Raw genomic sequence first — 19,954 nt, 5'->3', positions numbered from 1 at the left:
GGATCAGGTCTTGCTGAAGCCTCCCTGATACCCTCCCAGTTGGTCATCCAGTTGATCTTCTGCCCTTGTTAGTAACGCCTTGGAGAGAATCTTGTATGTTACCAGAACAAGAGAAATTCCATGATAGTTGTTCAGATCAGTAAAATCTCCCTTTTTGTGAAGTGGATGGATCAGAGCCATGTTCCAATCAGGTGGTAATTCTTCTGTTTCCCATATGTCCTGGATGATCTCAGTGAGCTTGCCCATGACATTGCTTCCAATAAATTTCCAGAGCTCAGAAATGATTGAGTCCTCTCTAGCTGCCTCATTATTCTTTAGAAGTTGAATGATTTGTCCAACTTCTTCCAGTGAAGGAGACAGTGAGTCCAGGTTTGGTGTGGTTTGTTCGTAGTCGAGGTCTTCGCTGGGTGGATCACAGTTGAGTAGGTTTTTAAAGTACTGTGCTAATGTGTGGTAGTTGTCCTTGTCATTAAAAACCATTTTGCCGTGAGAGTCTCTAAAGTGGAGGCTTGGCGGATTGTATTTTCTGAGTGTCTGCTTGAGGTTCTGTAGAAAACTCTGGAGTTATTCTTAGCGAAGCTCTCTTTGATTTGGGTTAGTTGGTTTTGTCCGAAGGTCCGTTTGGTTCCTGTGCTTAGCTGTAAGCCTTCTTTGTTCCAAAAAGTTCTTCCAATTGTTCTTGGTTTTCTTACAATTCCACTTCTGCCAGAGTGTCTGTCTTTGGGCTATTGCATTGGCACAGTCTTCATTCCACCACGGATGCTTCCTTCTTCTCGTGAGGGGGGGCAAGTTCGTTGGCCAGCTTCACAAGTGTCTCCTTCAGTTGTTCCCAGCTGTTGAAATCTGTACTGTTCAGTTTCTGGCTTACTTCTTGTTTGTTCTCAAGTCACTCTACATCAAACGTTACCATCTTGGAGATTCTGTGTACTCTAATGTTTCTAGGCTGGAGCCTCATTTTGATCTTCGAGATGTAGTGGTCCGAGTCCAGATTGGCACTTCTTAATACCTTCATGTTTTGTATTTTCTTTTGTGATTTTCTTGGAATGGGCATATGATCTATCTGGAATTCACCCAAGTTGGTGTTAGGTGAAATCCAAGTCTTCTGCTTCCTTGGCAGGTGTTTGAAGCATTACCAACCCAAAAGTCCTACACAGATTCACCAATCATTCCCCATTGCAGTTGGTTCTCATATGTGCCAGTTGCCCACTATATTTCTCTACTTTTTCTCTCTTCCCAGTTGAGCATTGAAGTCACCCAGCAGTATGACAGCGTGTGTGTCTCTGGGACTTTAGAGAAAATGTCTTTTAAGTCTTCCCAGAATTTGTCAGTTCTGTGTGGATTGCATCTGTTGTCCTGGTTGGTTGGGGCATGTACGTTGACTACACTGTAACTCTTGTTAGCAGATTTGAGGGAGAGGATGGATACACAACTGCTTGGGAAATGAAGTCAATCATTGAATCCAGTATCTTCTGACTGATTATAAATCCTGTACCTAAGTGGGGTAGTTCTTCATTACCCACTGACCCATTTTTCCTTTGAGGATTCTGTATCCTTGGGACTCGAAGACACGATCATCTGTGAATCTGGTTTCCTGTGCTGCTCTTAGTTCTATGTTGTGTTGTGTTAATGAATCGCTCAGATGTTTCAATTTACCCACTTTGATCAATGAATTTGCGTTGAATGTTGCGAAGGAGCTTTGCCATATTAGTCTGAGTTTACGTCCGGTGATTTCCGGGTGCTCTGACTCATCCTCAAAGCATGTTGGTGCAGACTCCCCAGAATCTGAAGGTCCGCTAACGTCACCTTGGGTGAAAGTGGATTGGTTACAACCTGGGGTAGTGCATTCAGCAAAATTTCCCTCCATGCTCAGTTGAAGATTATTCTTCACGGGAGAATGGCGAGCCACTGTCCAAGATACTACCCAAGTTGTTAACTTGAGAGGTTTATTATTCGGGGTTTTCACCCGTAGACAGGTTGCCTTCACTATGGCTAAGGAGCCCTCTCCACCCCACTCTTTACTTATGACAAGGGATGGTAGGAAAAATGATAAGACAGGGAAAGGATGAGGATAGGAAAATGGTGACAGATACTATGTTTAGTTTATAGTGAGTTACTAAATTGTGAATGCTTGCTTAAAAAAAAAAAAGCTGTTATGACACATAAATTACCAGTATCCAATGCTTATTTATGGAGTGCTACCAATATCACGAAAATGTTTAAATTTGGAAGAGGTTAATACGTTTTGGCATAACATAACTAGATCCATGTCTTGTCCACCTGACAAAAAAACATATTTCTTCCCCATTTCATGATGGATCAAGAACAATTTGCCCTTTCAGAGTTACACACACCACATAGTTTCTGCAGAATTTGTTGGATAAACTATTAATTATGTAGGAAATTAGCATATTGTAGTAACATATTTGCTTGTTACTGAAAAGGAAATAAGCTGCGATTGACTTGATTTGATCTTATTTATTCATCTAGGAATCATCTCACAATGATATAGGATTTGTCACTATCAAGCAATGAAAATAAATAGCTAAAAATACACATACACACAAATACATAATTGTGCTTTTATGAGGATAGGACAGATGGTTGGCCGTGGCCTTGGTGGGGGAATTATCCAGTACCTGCACGAAATGTTTTAGGAAAGCCATGGAAAACCTAAAGCTAGATGTTTGAACAGGGAAAGCTCCATCCTCCCGAATATGAGGTCAGTGTCTTATCGTCTGCACTGACTTAAGTGCTGGTCCCTGTTTTACAATGTTTTTCTGAACTTGCATAGTTTGTACCAGAGTACTCATAATATAGGACATAGTTTGCCACTGTGCACACTGCGGACACTAGTGACTCTCGGGCAGCCATGAACATGCTGGTATGCTCCTTACACTCCCTTCTTTTTGAAAAACTGACTCCAGGCTGTACATGTAATACTTCTCCATATCCTCAAATAGAGACATAGAACTCAGGAGAATGACAAGACATTACTATCATACACTGTACATCTTGCCACATTATTTTCCTGTAAAAGCATTATATTCTGACCATGTATTGTAATATGGTGGAGTGTTGTAATTATCCTCCCTTTCATTATTAACTAATTCTGTGAGTATTCTACGTAATATGCATTATCTGTGAAGAATGTTTTAGCTGTATTTTTAAACAAATGTACAGGGTGAGCACAAAGTCTTGCTCTGATTATAAAAATTTATAACAATAACCATTTGACATAATAAGTTACATTTGATGCCTTTACATAGGTTAGTGTTACTAGTTTGTTTTGTTTTTAAGACCACTTACGTTAGTAAGTGCCACAGGGGAGTGTTATGGGACCATTGCTTTTCACAATATATATAAATGACCTAGTAGATAGTGTCAGAAGTTCCATGCAGCTTTTCGCGGATGATGCTGTACTATACAGAGAAGTTGCAGCATTAGAAAATTGTAGCGAAATGCAGGAAGATCTTCAGCGGATAGGCACTTGGTGCAGGGAGTGGCAACTGACCCTTAACATAGACAAATGTAATGTATTGTGAATACATAGAAAGAAGGATCCTTTATTGTATGATTATATGATTGCGGAACAAACACTGGTAGCAGTTACTTCTGTAAAATATCTGTGAGTATGCGTGCGGAACGATTTGAAGTGGAATGATCATATAAAATTAATTGTTGGTAAGGCAGGTGCCAGGTTGAGATTGATTGGGAGAGTCATTAGAAAATGTAGTCCATCAACAAAGGAGGTGGCTTACAAAACACTCGTTCGACCTATACTTGAGTATTGCTCATCAGTGTGGGATCCGTACCAGATCGGGTTGACGGAGAAGATAGAGAAGATCCAAAGAAGAGCGGCGCGTTTCGTCACAGGGTTATTTGGTAACTGTGATAGCGTTACGGAGATGTTTAGCAAACTCAAGTGGCAGACTCTGCAAGAGAGGCGCTCTGCATCGTGGTGTAGCTTGCTCGCCAGGTTTTGAGAGGATGCGTTTCTGGATGAGGTATCGAATATATTGCTTCCCCCTACTTATACTTCCCGAGGAGATAACGAATGTAAAATTAGAGAGATTTGAGCGCGTACGGAGGCTTCCAGACAGTCATTCTTCCCGCGAACCATACGCGACTGGAACAGAAAAGGGAGGTAATGACCGTGGCACATAAAGTGCCCTCCGCCACACACCGTTGGATGGCTTGCGGAGTATAAATGTAGATGTAGATGAAACCTCAATGTGTGCTCCCTTGGTAGCTCGGAGAATGTTGAGGCAGTATTCCATGTCCTGCCAGGTGTTTCGTAACATGAGTTCTGTCATAGTACCTACAGCAGCTTGTATCCTAGCCTTCATTTCATCAATGTCAGCAACTGGTGTGACGAAGACACTGTCCTTGGAATAGCATCGGTGGATTGGAAGGAATGGTCCAACACCCTGACCACTCTGCTCTCCATACAGTACGCCCCTTGACTTTTTTTTCTGGGGCTATATCAAGGACAGAGTCTTCGCCACACCAGTTGCTGACGTCGACGAACTAGAGGCTAGGATACAAGCTGCTGTGGGTACTGTGACAGAACACATGTTACGAAACACCTGGCAGGAACTGGAATACCGCCTCGACATTCTCCGAGCTACCAAGGGAGCACTATGTTGAGATTTACTAACATAAGTGGCCTTTAAAGAAACTAGTAACACTAACCTATATAATGACATCAAATGTAACTTATTATGTCAAGCAGTTATTCTATGACAAATTGTTATAATCAGGGCAAGACTTTGTGCTCACCCTGTATTTTAATAATCTTTTTCATCTCCTTGGGCAGTTTTATCATCCAATTTTATTTCCTGATAGAAAATACTATTTTCAGTTTTATCAGTTTTTCCTTGGTTAAATGTAAATCCAAATGATGCTTGTTCCACAATTATATACATAATTATTAGCAATGTTTTCCCTGATTTGCACAGCAGATTGGTAGATGTTCTCACTTGGTGCAGAAAGGATATCCAGTTTTTTAAATAGTTGTTTACAATGAGCCCAACTACTATTTTCAGTTATTATTCTTGTGGCTCTGTTCTTCACTTCAAAAATTGTGTCCATGTTTTGTGTGTTTGATCACCAGAAAAGAATCCCATAGCTAATAACTGAGTGAGTGTATGTGGGAATAGTAAGTAACCACAAGACATTGGTTGTAACAAATTGGTGATAGAACCTTGAGAGTATAACATGCCGAAGACAAACTTTTAGCCAGTATCTCTGTGTATTCTTTCCATGTTAACTGGTAATCAACATTCATCCCTACAAACTTTGCAATGTTAACTCATTACATATTGACCAATTGTAAACACCCTTGAGGGTTTCATTTACTTTCTCTAATAGTAATTTCTGGTGTTTTATTAGTGACCATGTCTTATACTCTCTGGAAAGTCACTGATATTTATTAAGGACAGAATTAGACTTAATGCACTACCCTGAGGAAAACCTATGTTTATATTTTTCTTGTCTGACAACTGTTGTCCTAAAAGTTTATCATCAGTAGGCGTGTAAACTATCTCCACTTGTTGCCTTTTATTTTCTTTCTAATAATGGAACCACTCATTTGCTATTTCTCTTATACCTAGTGCTTCTAGCTGGATTAGAAGTATTTTATAGCCAACAGTATTGAATTCCTTGGACAAATCTAAAACTGAAACAGAGACAGTAAGCTTTCTCTTCCATTTCCATCTACCTAGCTTACTGAAAAGACAAATTTATATAGATTTGATTATTTAGAGGACTGACTTATTAAGAAAACAGTGTCTGATGAATCTTTATTTTCACAATGTCTATACTCTGCAAACAAAGAAGACTATAATCAAACAATGGAAAATACAGAATGGAATTAACAGTATTATGAGAAGGAAAGTTGCTACTCACCCTATAGCGAAGATGCTGAGTCGCACATAGGTACAACAAAAAGACTTTCACAATTTCAGAAATTTGTCTTTTCAGTAAGATAGGTAGATGCAATTTCACAATTGTAAAAGTCTTTTTGTTGTGCCTATCTGTGACTCAGCATCTCCGCAATATCGTGAGTAAGAACTTTCCTTCTCATAATAAAGAAGACTGTAAAGTACATTTGCAGGTGGTATTTCTGATTGCACTTGAAATTAGGATTTCTTGCTATTGCTGTCACATATATGGCTTTCATAAAGGTAGGAAATTAAGGAGTTGATACCTGGATGAATTGAAAGAACTAGTGTAAGAGGGAAGATGAAGTAATAATTGACTGAAATGGAAGGAATATAATAGGAGATAAATGGGTAGCTTTGAGAGATGATATAGTGAAGGAAGCTGGTGGGCAAACAGGCAAAACAGCAAGACCCACGAGAAATCCTTGGATAAGATATAGAATTTAATTCATGAAAGGAGAACATATGAAAGTGCAGCAGATGAATCAGGCACAAGAGAATACATACATCTAAAAAATGTGATTGACAGGATGTGCAAAAGAACAAAACAGGAGTGGCTAGAGGTGAAATACAATGCTGTAGGAGAACACAGGACTATGAGGAAGATGAATGTTGAATACAGCAAAAATGAACAAAACTCTAGAGAAAATAGATAACTATGAAGAGTTCAGAAGACAAGCCAGTGACAATCAAAGAAGGAATGTTTGAAACCTGAAAGGAATGTATAGAAAGAATAATATTAGGAATAGGATAGATAGTTACTCATCAGAAAGATGACCCATTGAGTTGCAGATATGCACAACAAAAAGACTGCTGCACATGCAGCTATCGGCCAAAGCCTTCCTCAGCAAAGAAAACATACACACGCTCTCACAGCCAAGTGCACTTCACGCACACTCGGCTGCCACCACAAGCACCTTCGACCATAATGCGACTGTCACGTGAAAAGCAATTGCAGCTTTCCAAATAAAACAAATGTTGTTAACACGCTACATATTTATTCTTCATGTGTAGACATTTGCAGCCCTCGGCCACTAAAAGGCTCCGAATTGTAGCATGTAACATGATGGTGTGTAATGTAACTATGTCAGTGTGTTAGAAACAGTACGCTGTAATTGAGTTTTGAAGTTGAAGAGTTCGTCCACACATGGAGCACCCTCTCGTTTGGCATGACAATGCCACACCTCATACGAATGCTGTGACATCTGCAACAATCCGATGCCTTGGGGTTACTTTCATCAGTCATCCTCCCTACAGCTCTGACTTGGTCCCATCCGATTTTGATCTGTTTCCAAAACTTTAAGAATGCCTTTGAGGACTTCACTTTGATAATGATGTAGTGGAGCAATCAGAGGGGAAGTTATGGCTCCATCAACAAAGTCGAACATTCTACTGTAGCGGTCTCAACAAAATGGTCTCCCATTTGAAAAAGATGTTGGTTGACTGGTACGAGCACTGCAGGCTTTGAATCCACGCCAGATGGCATGAACCTCAGTTACTACTAGAGGTCTCTGCAGCCTTCGTGCTGTAAGCTGTGGCTGCACGCGCTCCTGGCCCGCGTATAACGTGAGGGTGCCACGGTGGAGCACGTGGTCCCAGCAGCCGATAGCAACGTACCCTATCCTGTATTTAAGGGCCTGCCTCTCGCTCAGCGAGGCAGTCTGATATTCGTGTGAGTCTATTGAGATTTTGCCTACAGACAGTGTGTTTACTTTGCTTGTTTCCATGTATGAGTGGACGTTGTTGATTTGTGAGGTTTTTTGCTTGTGCCCTGTCGCTTCTTGCTTGTTGTTGTTCGTAGGGTCTTGCCCGGTCATAAGTCGTGTCTGTCCTTCCCCATTCGTCCATTTTGTTTGTTCACGGGTTGCTCCCGTTCAATCCCGCCGCGCTTTCGTTCTCTGCAACCCCGCGACTGGAACGGTCAGAGTTACAAGAGGTTGCTAGTGTGATGACATGAAGAATAAAGGCTTAAAGTTTGTTTTATTTAAACAGCTTTAAGAGTTCTCACATAAAAATTCAGAGGCATTACTTTTCAGCACGTTCCTACAGATGACAAATTTTGTCTTTTTATGGATGATACAAGTATAGGAATAGAAAATAGCACCAGGAAACTAATGAAATATTAGAAAACAGCAACAGGTGGTTGTATTTTTTGGTTGTTGTTGTAGTCTTCAGTCCAGAGACTGGTTTGATGCAGCTCTCCATGCTACTCTATCCTGTGCAAGGCTCTTCATCTCCCAGTACCTACTGCAACCTACATCCTTCTGAATCTGTTTTGTGTATTCATCTCTTGGTCTCCCTCTACGATTTTTACCCTTCACGCTGTCATCCAATACTAAATTGGTGATCCCTTGATGCCTCAGAATATGTCCTACCAACCAATCCCTTCTTCTAGTTGTCTTTTGTTATTACCAGTATTTCTCTTTTCACAAAAAATAGTGAAAGTCATGAATATAACATTAGGACAGAAAACAACCTCTACAAATACTTCAAGGGGCCAACATCAGTATAGAAAAGAGTTGGACACATGCATATCACATATATTCAACACCTACCAGAGCACATCAAACATCATGTAAATAATGTGGTATTGAATTAAAAAACTTTCTGTGGCAGAACTCCTTTTACTGCATTAAAGAGTATCTTCACATAGACTCTTAAAATCTAATGTTTCAGTTTATAACTAGAAACAGCACTGTAATACAATAATGTTAAGTCCTTACATTGTATTGCACTTAAATGAAGAAGGATGTACATCTTTTACTCTTTTCACATCCCAGTGGTCTCAATAGAATATAACTAATGTCCTGTATGAAACCAGAATTCGGATGAGGGTGAATTGTGTTTTAATGTTGGCTGGGGAGATGATGGAACACTACTTTCAAAGGGTACACCAATAATTAATGGTAGGATATTCATTACTTCAGTTCAGATTTAAGTGATATTTTGGGGTACAAATAGACCTATTCGTGCTTAAGATAGTGTTATTTGACAAGGGAAGTGCCTCTTTACGTATAGTTAGTGTTGTTGATGCTAAAGGTATGAAAATGTGGCAAGATATACTACTCATATCATTGAGATGCTGAGTCACAGTTAGGCACAGGAAGAAGACTGTCAGAAAGTGGGGTTTCAGCCAATAAGACCTTCATCAGAAAGAGACAAAACACACACATACACACAAACATAACTCACACACACATGACCGCAGCCTCTGGCTGCTGAGGCCAGAGTGTAAGCAGCAGTGCATGATGGGAGAAGCAACCAGATGTTGGGGGTAGATAGCAAGGTAGGAGTGGGGGACAGTAAAGTGATGCCTGTGGGGTGTACATGTATAAGGTGGAGAGAGTGTAGGGTAGCTAGGTACAGATGAGAGGTTAGACGGGGGGAAGGGCTATATGGGTGACGACAATGAGTAACAAAGGTTGAGGCCAGGAGGGTTACGTGAATGTAGGATATACTTCAGGGACAGTTCCCAGCTATGCAATTCTGAAAAGCCTGTGCCCGTGGGAAGGATCCAGGTGGAACAGGCTTTGAAGCAGACATTGAAATGAAGAATATCATGTTGGATGGTGTACTCAGCAGCAGGGTGGTCCAGCTGTTTCTTGACCACAGTATGTCGGTGGCTATTCATGTGGACAGAGGGGGTGTTGGTTGTCATGTCCATGTAAAATGCAGCACAGTGGTTGCAGCTTAGCTTGTAGATCATATGACTAGTTTCACACATTCATAGTAGGTGGTGGTGGGAGGATGTATGGGACAGGTTTGGCATATAGTTATGTTAGAGGGATATGAGCCATGAGACAAAGGGTTGGGAGCAGAGGTTGTGTAGGGGTGGAAAAGGATATAGTGTAAGTTCAGTGGGCAGCAGAATACCACTGCGGGAAGAATGGGAAGGATAGTGGATAGGACATTCGTCATTTCAAGGCATGATGAGAGGTAGTTGAAACCCTGAAAGATAATGTGATTCAGCTGCTCCAGTTCTGGGTGGTACTGAGTCATGAGGGGAATGCTCCCCTGTGGCCAGACAGTGGGACTTTGGGAGATGGTGGGTGATTGGAGAGAGAACGCACAGAGGATCTGTTTTTGCACGACGTTAGAAGGATAATTCCAATCTGTGAAGGCCTCAGTATGTTTCGAGACGGACGGCTTGTCACTACAGATGTGACAGCCACAGGTGGCCAGGCTGTATATGGGAGGGACTTCTAGTATCGAATGGGTGACAGTTGTCAAAGTCAAGGTATTGCTGGCAGTTGGTAGGTTAGATGTGAACAGAGGTACTGATGCAGCCATCTTTGAGGTGAAGGTCAACATCGAGAAAGGTGGCTTGTTGGGATGAGTAGGATCAGGTGAAGCAAATGTGGGAGAAGGTGTTGAGATTCTGGAGGAATGTGGATAGGGTGTCTTCACCCTCAATCCAGACCACGAAGATGTCATCAATGATTCTGAACCAGATGAGGGGTTTGGGATTGTGGGTGTTTAGGAAGGATTCCTCTATATGGCCCATTAATAGGTTTGCACAGGATATTGCCACGCGGATCCCCATAGCTGTACGCCAGATTTGTTTGTAGGTAATCCCTTCATAGGATAAGTAATTGTGGGTGAGGATATCGTTGGTCATGGCGACTGGGAAGGAGGTTGAAGGCTTAGAGTCCATTGAGCGTTGGGAAAGGTAGTGTTCAATAAAGGTAAGGCCATGTGTAGGTGTTAGGGATTTTAGTGTAAAGGGAGGCAGCATCAGTAGTGACAAGAAGGGCACCATGTGGTAAAGGAACAGAAACTGTGGGGAGTCAGTGGAGGTAATGATTTGCGTCTCTTTTATAGGAGGGCAGGTTGCAGGGAATAAGCTGAAGGTGTCAGTCTACAAGAGCAGAGCTTCTCTCAGTGGGGCGCAGCAACTGGCCGCAGTGAGGCATCTTGGGAGTGGTGTCCTGCCCACTTGTTTCTTATAGAGTGCCTAAAGGATGCTGCTTTCTTGGATAGCTATACAACAGTTCAAGAAAATCACTTTAATGGTTTTTATTACAATAAAGGTGACTGACAATACTCACTTTGGGTTGCAAGCAAACGGCAACATGCAAAGAATCAATGTCCTTTGCAATAAACAATATCCATACAAGCAATTAATATAAGGCACAAGTCTCAGTATAACAGTTAGGATGACGGCTCTTGTAGTGCTCTCTTCACGGCCGGGTCTACTAGTGTGCGCCTTCTACTGTCCAGCCAATGCTGGCAGGAGCGGCACTTGTATTCTCTTCGCCTAGAGGCCGTTCCTGTCGTGGTCCGCGAACTATTGGCTGACGTCGTCTCACAGCCTTCTCTGCTCTTGTGTTCTTCATCTTCATGCCAGCACTTGCTGTTATTCCGCAACACTAGGCGGTTGGTTTTATGGATTTTAGGTAGCATGTGGAAGTTACATTTCATACTAGATTTTCCACTGTTTGATTTTTCAAGATGTACCAAAGAAGATTGGTTTGTGGGCCAAATGGAGAAGATACTTACAATTCATAAAGAACTGGTGAGACCTCCAGAACATTTAGACAGGGGCTACCTATCACTTTTTTAACATTGTCCAGTGTTGCCCAGACTACAGGGGAGAAAGTTATAAAGCAGACGCTAACACTAGTTAGGTGAAATAAGTATTTGTCTCTTCTGTACACAGTGAAAAATATTGTTACTTATTTATGGCATCCGACACCCCACATATTGTCTATCGTGGAAACACAATATTGGCTGCTATTGGCTACAGGAAGTGGGTATCCAATGGTGAGCACAGTATAAGGCTATGGCTTAGAGTCTGCTTAGTTGACAAGTAACTTTCAACAGTGCTACAGTGCTAGTTGTGTTGATATTAAGCAGAGCAATGGCAATTATATAAAAGCAAACACTGAATTATATCCACAACAACAGTTGCCAATGCTGACACTTAGGAAGAAAGGAACCCAAGGAACTATACAGAGAGAGAAAGAAGTGGCAGATGAAATATCAGTGTTTCTGCAAGATGGGTCAGTGGAATGTTTGGTGTCTTATATGGTTGACTGTGCAGACAGTGCACATGAGTAAAATGATGATGATACATGCTTGCAGGTGAATATGATATCGGAACAAGTACCGAGCAATGTAGTACATTGGTGGAATAGAGTGCTGTGTGTAGTGCTGGAATGGGAACAGGGAAGGGCTTCATGAATAAGGACAGTGACTAACAAAGCTTAAGGCCAGAAGGGTTATGGGAATGTAAGGTATACTGCAGGGAGAGTTTCCACCTGTGCAATTCAGAAAAGCTGGCTGGTGTTGGTGGGAAGGATTCAGATGGCACATGCTGTGAAGCAGCCATTGAAATGAAGGATGTCACCCAGTATTCAACCAATAAACCAAAGTCTACCGTTTGCTCTACTCACAATTGAGGCTATGTGATCATTGCATTTCAATTTCAAGTATTGCATCCAGTCATACGTTTGAGTTGGCCGATTCCAACAGTAACTCAGTGATATTATAGTCATAGGATACAACGTTTTTTTCATTTTGTGAATTGCACAACTTTACATTTCTGAACGTTTAAAGCAAATTGCCTATCTTTGTAGCATTTTGAAATCTGGCAGCTGAATATTTATGCAGTCTGGCAGCTGAATATTTATGCTGCATTTTGATAAACACAATCAAGGTCCCTCAGCTCACTGCCATTAAAGAAAACATGAGGTTTGAAGAATTCATTGTAGCCCTGAAGTAATTATAAAGATAGTGGTGGACAAGTTGTTTCTATGCCACAGTTTGACGGTGGCCGTTAATGTGGACAAACAGCTTGTTGATCGTCATGCACAACTAGAATGCAGCACAGTAGTTACAACCTATCTTGTAGGTCATATTACTGGTTTCACAGGTAACACTGCCTTTGATGGGATAGGTGATGTTTGTGACAGGACTGGAGTAGGTGGTGGTGGGAAGATTTATAGGACATGTCTTGCATATGGGTCTATTGCAGGGATATGAGCCATGAGGCAAGTGGTTGGGAGCAGGGGTTGTGTAGGGATGGATGAGTATGTTGTGTATGTTCGGTGTGCAGCAGAATACCACTGTGGGAGGAGTGGGAAGGATATTTCTCATATCAGGGCATGACGAGAGGTAATCAAAACCCTGGCAGATAATGTAATTGAGCTGCTCCAGTCCTGGGTGGTACTGAGTCATGAGGGGAATGCTCCCCTGTGACCGGATGGTGGGACTTTGGGAGGTGTTGAGTGACTAGAAAGATAAGGCATGGGAGATCTATTTTTGTACATGGTTGGGAGGATAATTACGATCTGCAAAGACCTCAGTGAGCACCCTCGGTATATTTCGAGAGGGAATGCTTGTCACTACAGATGTGATGGCCATGGATGGACTTCTCGGTATGGAATTAGTGACAGCTGTCAAAGTGGATGTATTGCTGGTGGTTTGTAGGTTTGATATGGACAGAGCTACTGACATAGCCATCTTTGAGGTGGAGGTCAATATCAAAGAAGGTGGCTTGATGGGTTGAGTAGGACCAGGTGAAGCAAGTGGGAGAGAAGGTGTTGAGTTCTGGAGGAATGTGGATGGGGTGCCCTCACTCTAGATCCATATCATGGAGATGTTATCAATGAATCTGAACCAGATGAGGGTATGGGATTCTGGGCATTTAGGAAGGATCCCCCTAGATGGCCCATGAATAGATTGGCATAGGATGGTGCCATGCGTGTGCCCACAGCTGTAGGATTTGTTTGTAGCTAATGCCTTTAAAGGAGAAGTAATTGTTGGTGAGGATATAGTTGGACATGGTGACTAGTAAGGAGGTGTCAGGTTTGTAATCTGTTGGTCATTGGGAAAGATAGTGTTCAATAGTGGTAATGTCATGGGGATTAGGTATGTTAGTGTAAAGGGAGGTGGCATCAGTAGTGGCGAGCAGGGAACCATGTGGTAAAGGAAGGAACTGTGGACAGTCAGTGGAGGAAATGGTTGGTATTTTTTATATAGGGTTTGTGGGTAATAAGCTGAAGGTGTTGGTCTATGAGAGAAAAAATTCCGTGATCTGAGGTTTTTCCGACACACAGAAATCTTTAAAATTTCTTGGGTATTCAGCCTGATGATATTGAGCCTGATGACATCGTCCAATAGGTATGATATTTTGCCAAGGTGTTTTCTTGTCATCTTCAGGCGTTCCTGGAATCTGTATGATATCTGATGGATACCGACTGTGTATAACCTCTACCCCCTTACTGCAGCCACAGCCTTGTGCTTCCATCTGGTCCATGTCCGATGGCAGGGGAACCGCGGTGCCACGTGGTGTGGAAAGGGCGGCACCCTGCAACAGATCATGGAGCGCAGTTCTTGGGAACTTGACTTTTAATGGTTTATAATATTTATTACATTAAACTTAGAGTTATAAATGATATGTCAAATGAAAGAGCTACTCAAACAGTTTTACCAAGAACCTTATACATGTTCAATGTGAGCACCATTTGTCACATTGGTTGAACTTCACTGTACCCAAGCGCTGGATAGGCCGCAAGGGGTCCAATGACAAAGCTTGCTTTGCATGGCCTCCACATTCACCCGACCTAAAGCCATGTGATTTTTTCCTTTGGGCTTCATCAAGGGTCATGTGTACGTGCCTCCACTACCAGTAGGAGCAGGTACTAAACATGATTACATACATCATCCATAGCATAGTAAAAATACAATCAGGAACTGATTTTGAATAAGTCTACAGCAGTATGACTGTATAGTGCAGGGGTGGCCGAGATTGTGGCTCGTGGGCAATGCACTGGTATGAGCGCCATACTGCTCAGCTTTGTTGCACATTTCCCCCACCGCCATGCCTCTCTGTCTGATCGTGGGAAGGGGTGAAGAGTGGGAAACTGTGAACGTACCGAACAATGGCAGTGCAGCTACGCTGCATACAACTTGGTTTTATACTTCATATTTCTCAACAATGTAGACCACAAACAAAACAAGTTTTCAGTATTATTTATTTTTGGCACATTGAAGACGTAATTTTTATCTTGTACAAACTGTTAGTGTACAGACAGGTACAGACAATTTCACAGATTTTCGCATTCAAGTTGCCATGTAATCATGACTTATTTAGTTTCACTATAAGAAAAAGGTTTTCTCACACAAGCATCTTGATCGAAATATTGTAGCATTTTTGCAACCTCATTATGGAGATGTGGAAACTCACCTGAGGAAAGCAATATACATCTCATTAAAATAGAAATTACTTTGCAGATCTATCAGTTACATCTGCCCATGCACTGGCACTGGGTCACTTTAAACTGAATTGGCAAATGGTCTCTAAAACATCTCCCCCCTCCCTCCCCCAAGAAAAAGATAAAGAAGATGTAAGACGTACAGTTCGGGAAACTATCTTTATAATTACTTCAGGGCTACAATGAATCTTCAAACCTCATGTTTTCTTTAATGGCAGTGAGCTGAGGGACCTTGATTGTGTTTATCAAAATGCTGCATAAATATTCAGCTGCCAGACTGCATAAATATTCAGCTGCCAGATTTCAAAGTGCTACAAAGATTGGCAACTTGCTTTAAACGTTCAGAAATGTAAAGTTGTGCAATTCACAAAATGAAAAAAACGTTGTATCCTATGACTATAATATCACTGAGTTACTGTTGGAATCGACCAACTCAAATGTATGACTGGGTGTAATACTTGGAATTGAAATGCAATGATCACATAGACTCAGTTGTGAGTAGAGCAAATGGTAGACTTCGGTTTATTGGTGGAATACTGGGTGAAGTGCAATCAGTCTAGTAAAGAGATTGCTTACAAATCACTCGTGCAACTGGTTCTAGAATACTGCTCAAGTGTGTGGGACTCACACCAGATAGAACTAACAGGGGATATTGAATGTATACAGAGAAGGGCAGCATGAACGGTCACAGGTTTGTTTGATCTGTCGGAGAGTACTGAAGGACCTGAACTGGCAGACTCTTGAAGACAGACGTAAACTATTCTGAGAAAGTCTATTAACAAAGTTTCAAGAACTGACTTTAAATGATGACTCCAGGAATATGCTACAATCCCCTATGTTTCACTCACACAGGGACTGTGAGGATAAGATTAGAATAATTACTGCACAGCCAGACATGCTCCACACGTGACTGGAACGGGAACAAATCGTAATAAGTGGCACAGTGGGACATACCCTGTGCCATGCACCTCACTGTGGTTTGCAGAGTATAGATGTAGATGTGTCCCTTCTGTAATGTGATCTGCTTTTTGAATGCATCTCCATCAGATCAGAAAGAAGTTGTTTCTCACCTTCCAGTGTCTTACTGTGGGCAATATGCAGTCAAGTCCACTTAAAATGCCAGTTCTTCATCCATTTTGGATGTTCTAATTTTCATTACTGCACTCCTCTTTTTCTTTCATAAATTCAACAATAGTAAGTTTTAAATTGAAAAATTGTTCCAGACTTGCCCCTTGACTTAACCAACATATGTCATTAATACAGGGTGTTTATAAATGAATATTGGGCTTTTAATGGTTTATAATATTTATTACATTAAACTTACAGTTATAAATGATATGTCAAATGAAAGAGCTACTCAAACAGTTTTACCAAGAACCTTATAACAATTCAATGTGAGCACCATTTGTCACATTGGTTGAACTTCACTGTACCCAAGCGCTGGATAGGCCGCAAGGGGCCCAATGACAAGGCTTGCTTTGCATGGCCTCCACATTCACCCGACCTAAAGCGATGTGATTTTTTCCTTTGGGCTTCATCAAGGATCATGTGTATGTGCCTCTGCTACCAGTAGACCTCCTGAATTAAGAAATCGACAGCTGTTGCTACAATCATTGAAGACACACTATCAACATTTAGGAAGAACTCGGCTATAGACTTGATGTGTGCCGTGTTACAAATGGCGCTCACATTGAACATTTATAAGGTTCTTGGTAAAACTGTTTGAGTTGCTCTTTCATTTGACATGTCATTTATAACTGTAAGTTTAATATAATAAATAATGTAAAGCATTAAAACCCTGATATTCATTTATAAACACCCTGTATATAGAGTACCCATACTCTTCATTCAGTTCCATTGAATTTAGTTGCAACTGATGGAGGAATAATGCTTGCAACATCAGAAATCTTTTTATTCATGCCACCAATATCTTCAAGTGCTGCATGCCTACAAATTTAGTATAAAGTGCTTCTTGAAGTACTGAACAATGAATCCCATTTGTCTGTCATTGTAATTCTTTGTTCTTTTATTGTCAACTAAATTTTTAAATTATTTCTGCACACTACTATAATACTGTTTCCTCACAAATTTGCAATACCCATCACTTGTGCAACTGCACAGTAAATATTGGAAATTCTCATCCCTCTCTTCTGTCATTCCCATTCATTTTCAAATGAATCACTAGACTGCCTCTTTCTGTGCAAACATCCACTGGACCTTTGAGTATCCTTCACACTATGAACAAATAGCAAATGGTAAACAGTGCTGACAACATTATTCAGCCGAGCTGAAGAGATTTGTGCCATCTAGAAAATGTCACACCACAATACTAAATTAAATGTCATGCTGTACTGAGCCCTTAAAGGAAGGAATGAACAAAGGAGCCTTGGCCCACAAATTCATCCCATGTGAAATTTGGGACACCACAACCAGGTGTGCAAAAGAAAAACTATGGATATTCAAGGAAGGACAATGTTCACTTGTTACAAAAACTGTTGCTGATACATGCCAAATATGCTCGCTACAGTTTGCAGGATGATTTTCATAATGACCTACTTTGTTATACACATTGAATTGCCTGCAACATAGATTACAGTGATTTCAAGAGAAGCAATGGATGGTTGCACAACTTCAAATAGTGCTACTGAATCGGAAGACATAAGACATTGAAATTTCAGACAAAGCGTCAACTTGACAATGCACAGCAAACTGCAGAATCGGCACGAAAATTTGTCGATGAGATAAACAGACTTATCTCATCATTCAATAAGGAATTTGCTTGCAACCCTGTCTAAGAAGAAATGCATATTAAAGGAACCATGGAAATCACAGACATGAAGAGAATGTTATCAAGATCAATTAATGCCTTAACACATTTGCATACAATTATGCTGACTGTTAATTTGGATCATAAATTGGCTGAAAAGTTATTTGTTGTGCTCTGTCCCCTACAATTCTTTCTGATGAGCATGATCATGCATTGGTAGCAGGAATACTTAGATCACAGCAAGCAAGAGTGAAAAAATGGGCATTAGAAAACTACAACTATGATATGAGCACTGCCTTTGACCAATAGCTGGTCAAAATAATCTGCCTTTGCTTGATTCCTGGACTGTGTATAAAAATCATACTCCTTTAGAGCAAACTATCCCACCTGAAAAGAGAGTGACATTGCAATTTGTACCACCTGGAACCACTGGACAAATTCAGCCTCTGGATGTCTGTTTTTTTCCATGTCTGTAAAACATACTATAACACTATCTGCAGCTAAACCTTAAAATAGCCAGTTTCATGATAAGCATTTGGTTGCAAGCGATCACATTCCATTAGTTCTCGTGACCCCATTATACCAACACGATTCTTTAAGAGAGGATACCTAGCTGAATGCCCTGTGTGGTTTGTAACTCCCAAGGAATTCACCTTTATCTTGATGGTGCAAACTTTTGTGATCATTGTAGTGCACCATTTTTAATTTGGTATTCATGGTGCAAGTTAATGGTTTGTTTTGAACATTTCTTGAATGTCAACGAGGTCCATTTCGTGAAATGTAATACATGCATCCCATGCACCTCCTGGACTCTCATTTTCTGTTGCCCTTCTGATCCACATGGTAGTTGTAGCAGCTAATATTTTTCCTGATGTAGTTGTTAACACAGAACTTTTAAATCAGCCTTACTTATGATTGAACTTGTAACTTCACACTCAAGGAATTCCTTGTTATACTGGCCTCTTCATTCTTTCACTCTTCTTGTAGGTGTGATATTTAAATAATGGCTCTTCTGATCTGCAACCCTAATGTACATGACATGGATGTGATTACACATCTCTCTCTTTCTTAGTGGTTCACAAAGCTGTTGTATTGCCTCTGCTTTCATGAAGATGTGTCATGGATTTCCATATTATCTTTTTTCTTGTTACTATTAATAACATTTTGTAGTTTATCATATTGTGAAGCAACTGTTGCACATGTTTAACAGAATTGAGATGTTGATAGGATGTGCGACTGGGACCAATGGATGGAACATCATCTGCTTCGATGGACTTGGATGAAAATATGCAGCCACAAGTAGTGTCTGGCTCGCCCCCTTCGCTCGCTTCAGTACCTGAAAAGAAAGAGCGCATCACCCCTCCTAGCTCACCTAACATCAACAACTTCTCCATGGGGCAATCCAAGTACGTAAAAAACACTTCTGTGATGAAAAATTATTTATTAAAGGTGCTTATACACGTTTGACTTTTGTTGAATATCAATACATATCTTAGCCCTATGTAATATATACTAGTTTTTAGACTATATAACACATCTTGTTGCTGTTTTGTGAATAACATTGTATTGTTGTGATGCTAAAAGCACAGTGAAATGACAACACTTCACAAACAAATTTAATATTGCTAACAGCTACACTGCTACACTAATAGTGGCACTCTATTATTATTTTTTATTTATTTTTTTCTCTGCATGTTTTCTAAAATGTCATCCATTGACCATCCATTAAATCGTCAGCTCGGCCATTTCTTATCACTGCTACTCCACCCTGTTCTTGATATATTCATTTGTTTTTTTAGCTCTCCTAAAAATTCAGACTATGCATCTCAACATTTATCACTCAGCACCTTCACTTTTAAATACATTAAAAGTCTGTGTCTTACTGCAATGGGCAAAACAGATAATACGCATGCATTGTAAATTTGCCTTTCAGATATATCAGAAGCTTAGTTTTAAAAATAGTATTTAGTTTACCAAATGCACTCCAGGCCATGTTAATTTTCCTGTTTATTTCTTCTTCTGTCCAT

General features: G+C 40.7%; 1 protein-coding gene across 3 annotated transcripts in view; it reads left to right on the top strand.

Annotated features, from left to right (window-relative positions):
- The window catches only part of LOC124787753 (phosphofurin acidic cluster sorting protein 2), a 691,488-nt gene that overhangs the window by 632,093 nt on the left and 39,441 nt on the right, over positions 1-19,954 (top strand). For all 3 annotated transcript variants that reach the window (XM_047254663.1, XM_047254747.1, XM_047254832.1), the window contains exon 16: positions 19,155-19,333. In XM_047254663.1, the coding sequence (XP_047110619.1) occupies positions 19,155-19,333 (179 nt within the window). The remainder of the gene's footprint in view (positions 1-19,154; positions 19,334-19,954) is intronic.

Source organism: Schistocerca piceifrons, chromosome 1, assembly GCF_021461385.2.
Source record: "Schistocerca piceifrons isolate TAMUIC-IGC-003096 chromosome 1, iqSchPice1.1, whole genome shotgun sequence".
NCBI lineage: Eukaryota > Metazoa > Arthropoda > Insecta > Orthoptera > Acrididae > Schistocerca > Schistocerca piceifrons.
Note: the sequence above shows the minus strand (reverse complement) of the source record. Positions and strands in the feature narration are given on the sequence as shown.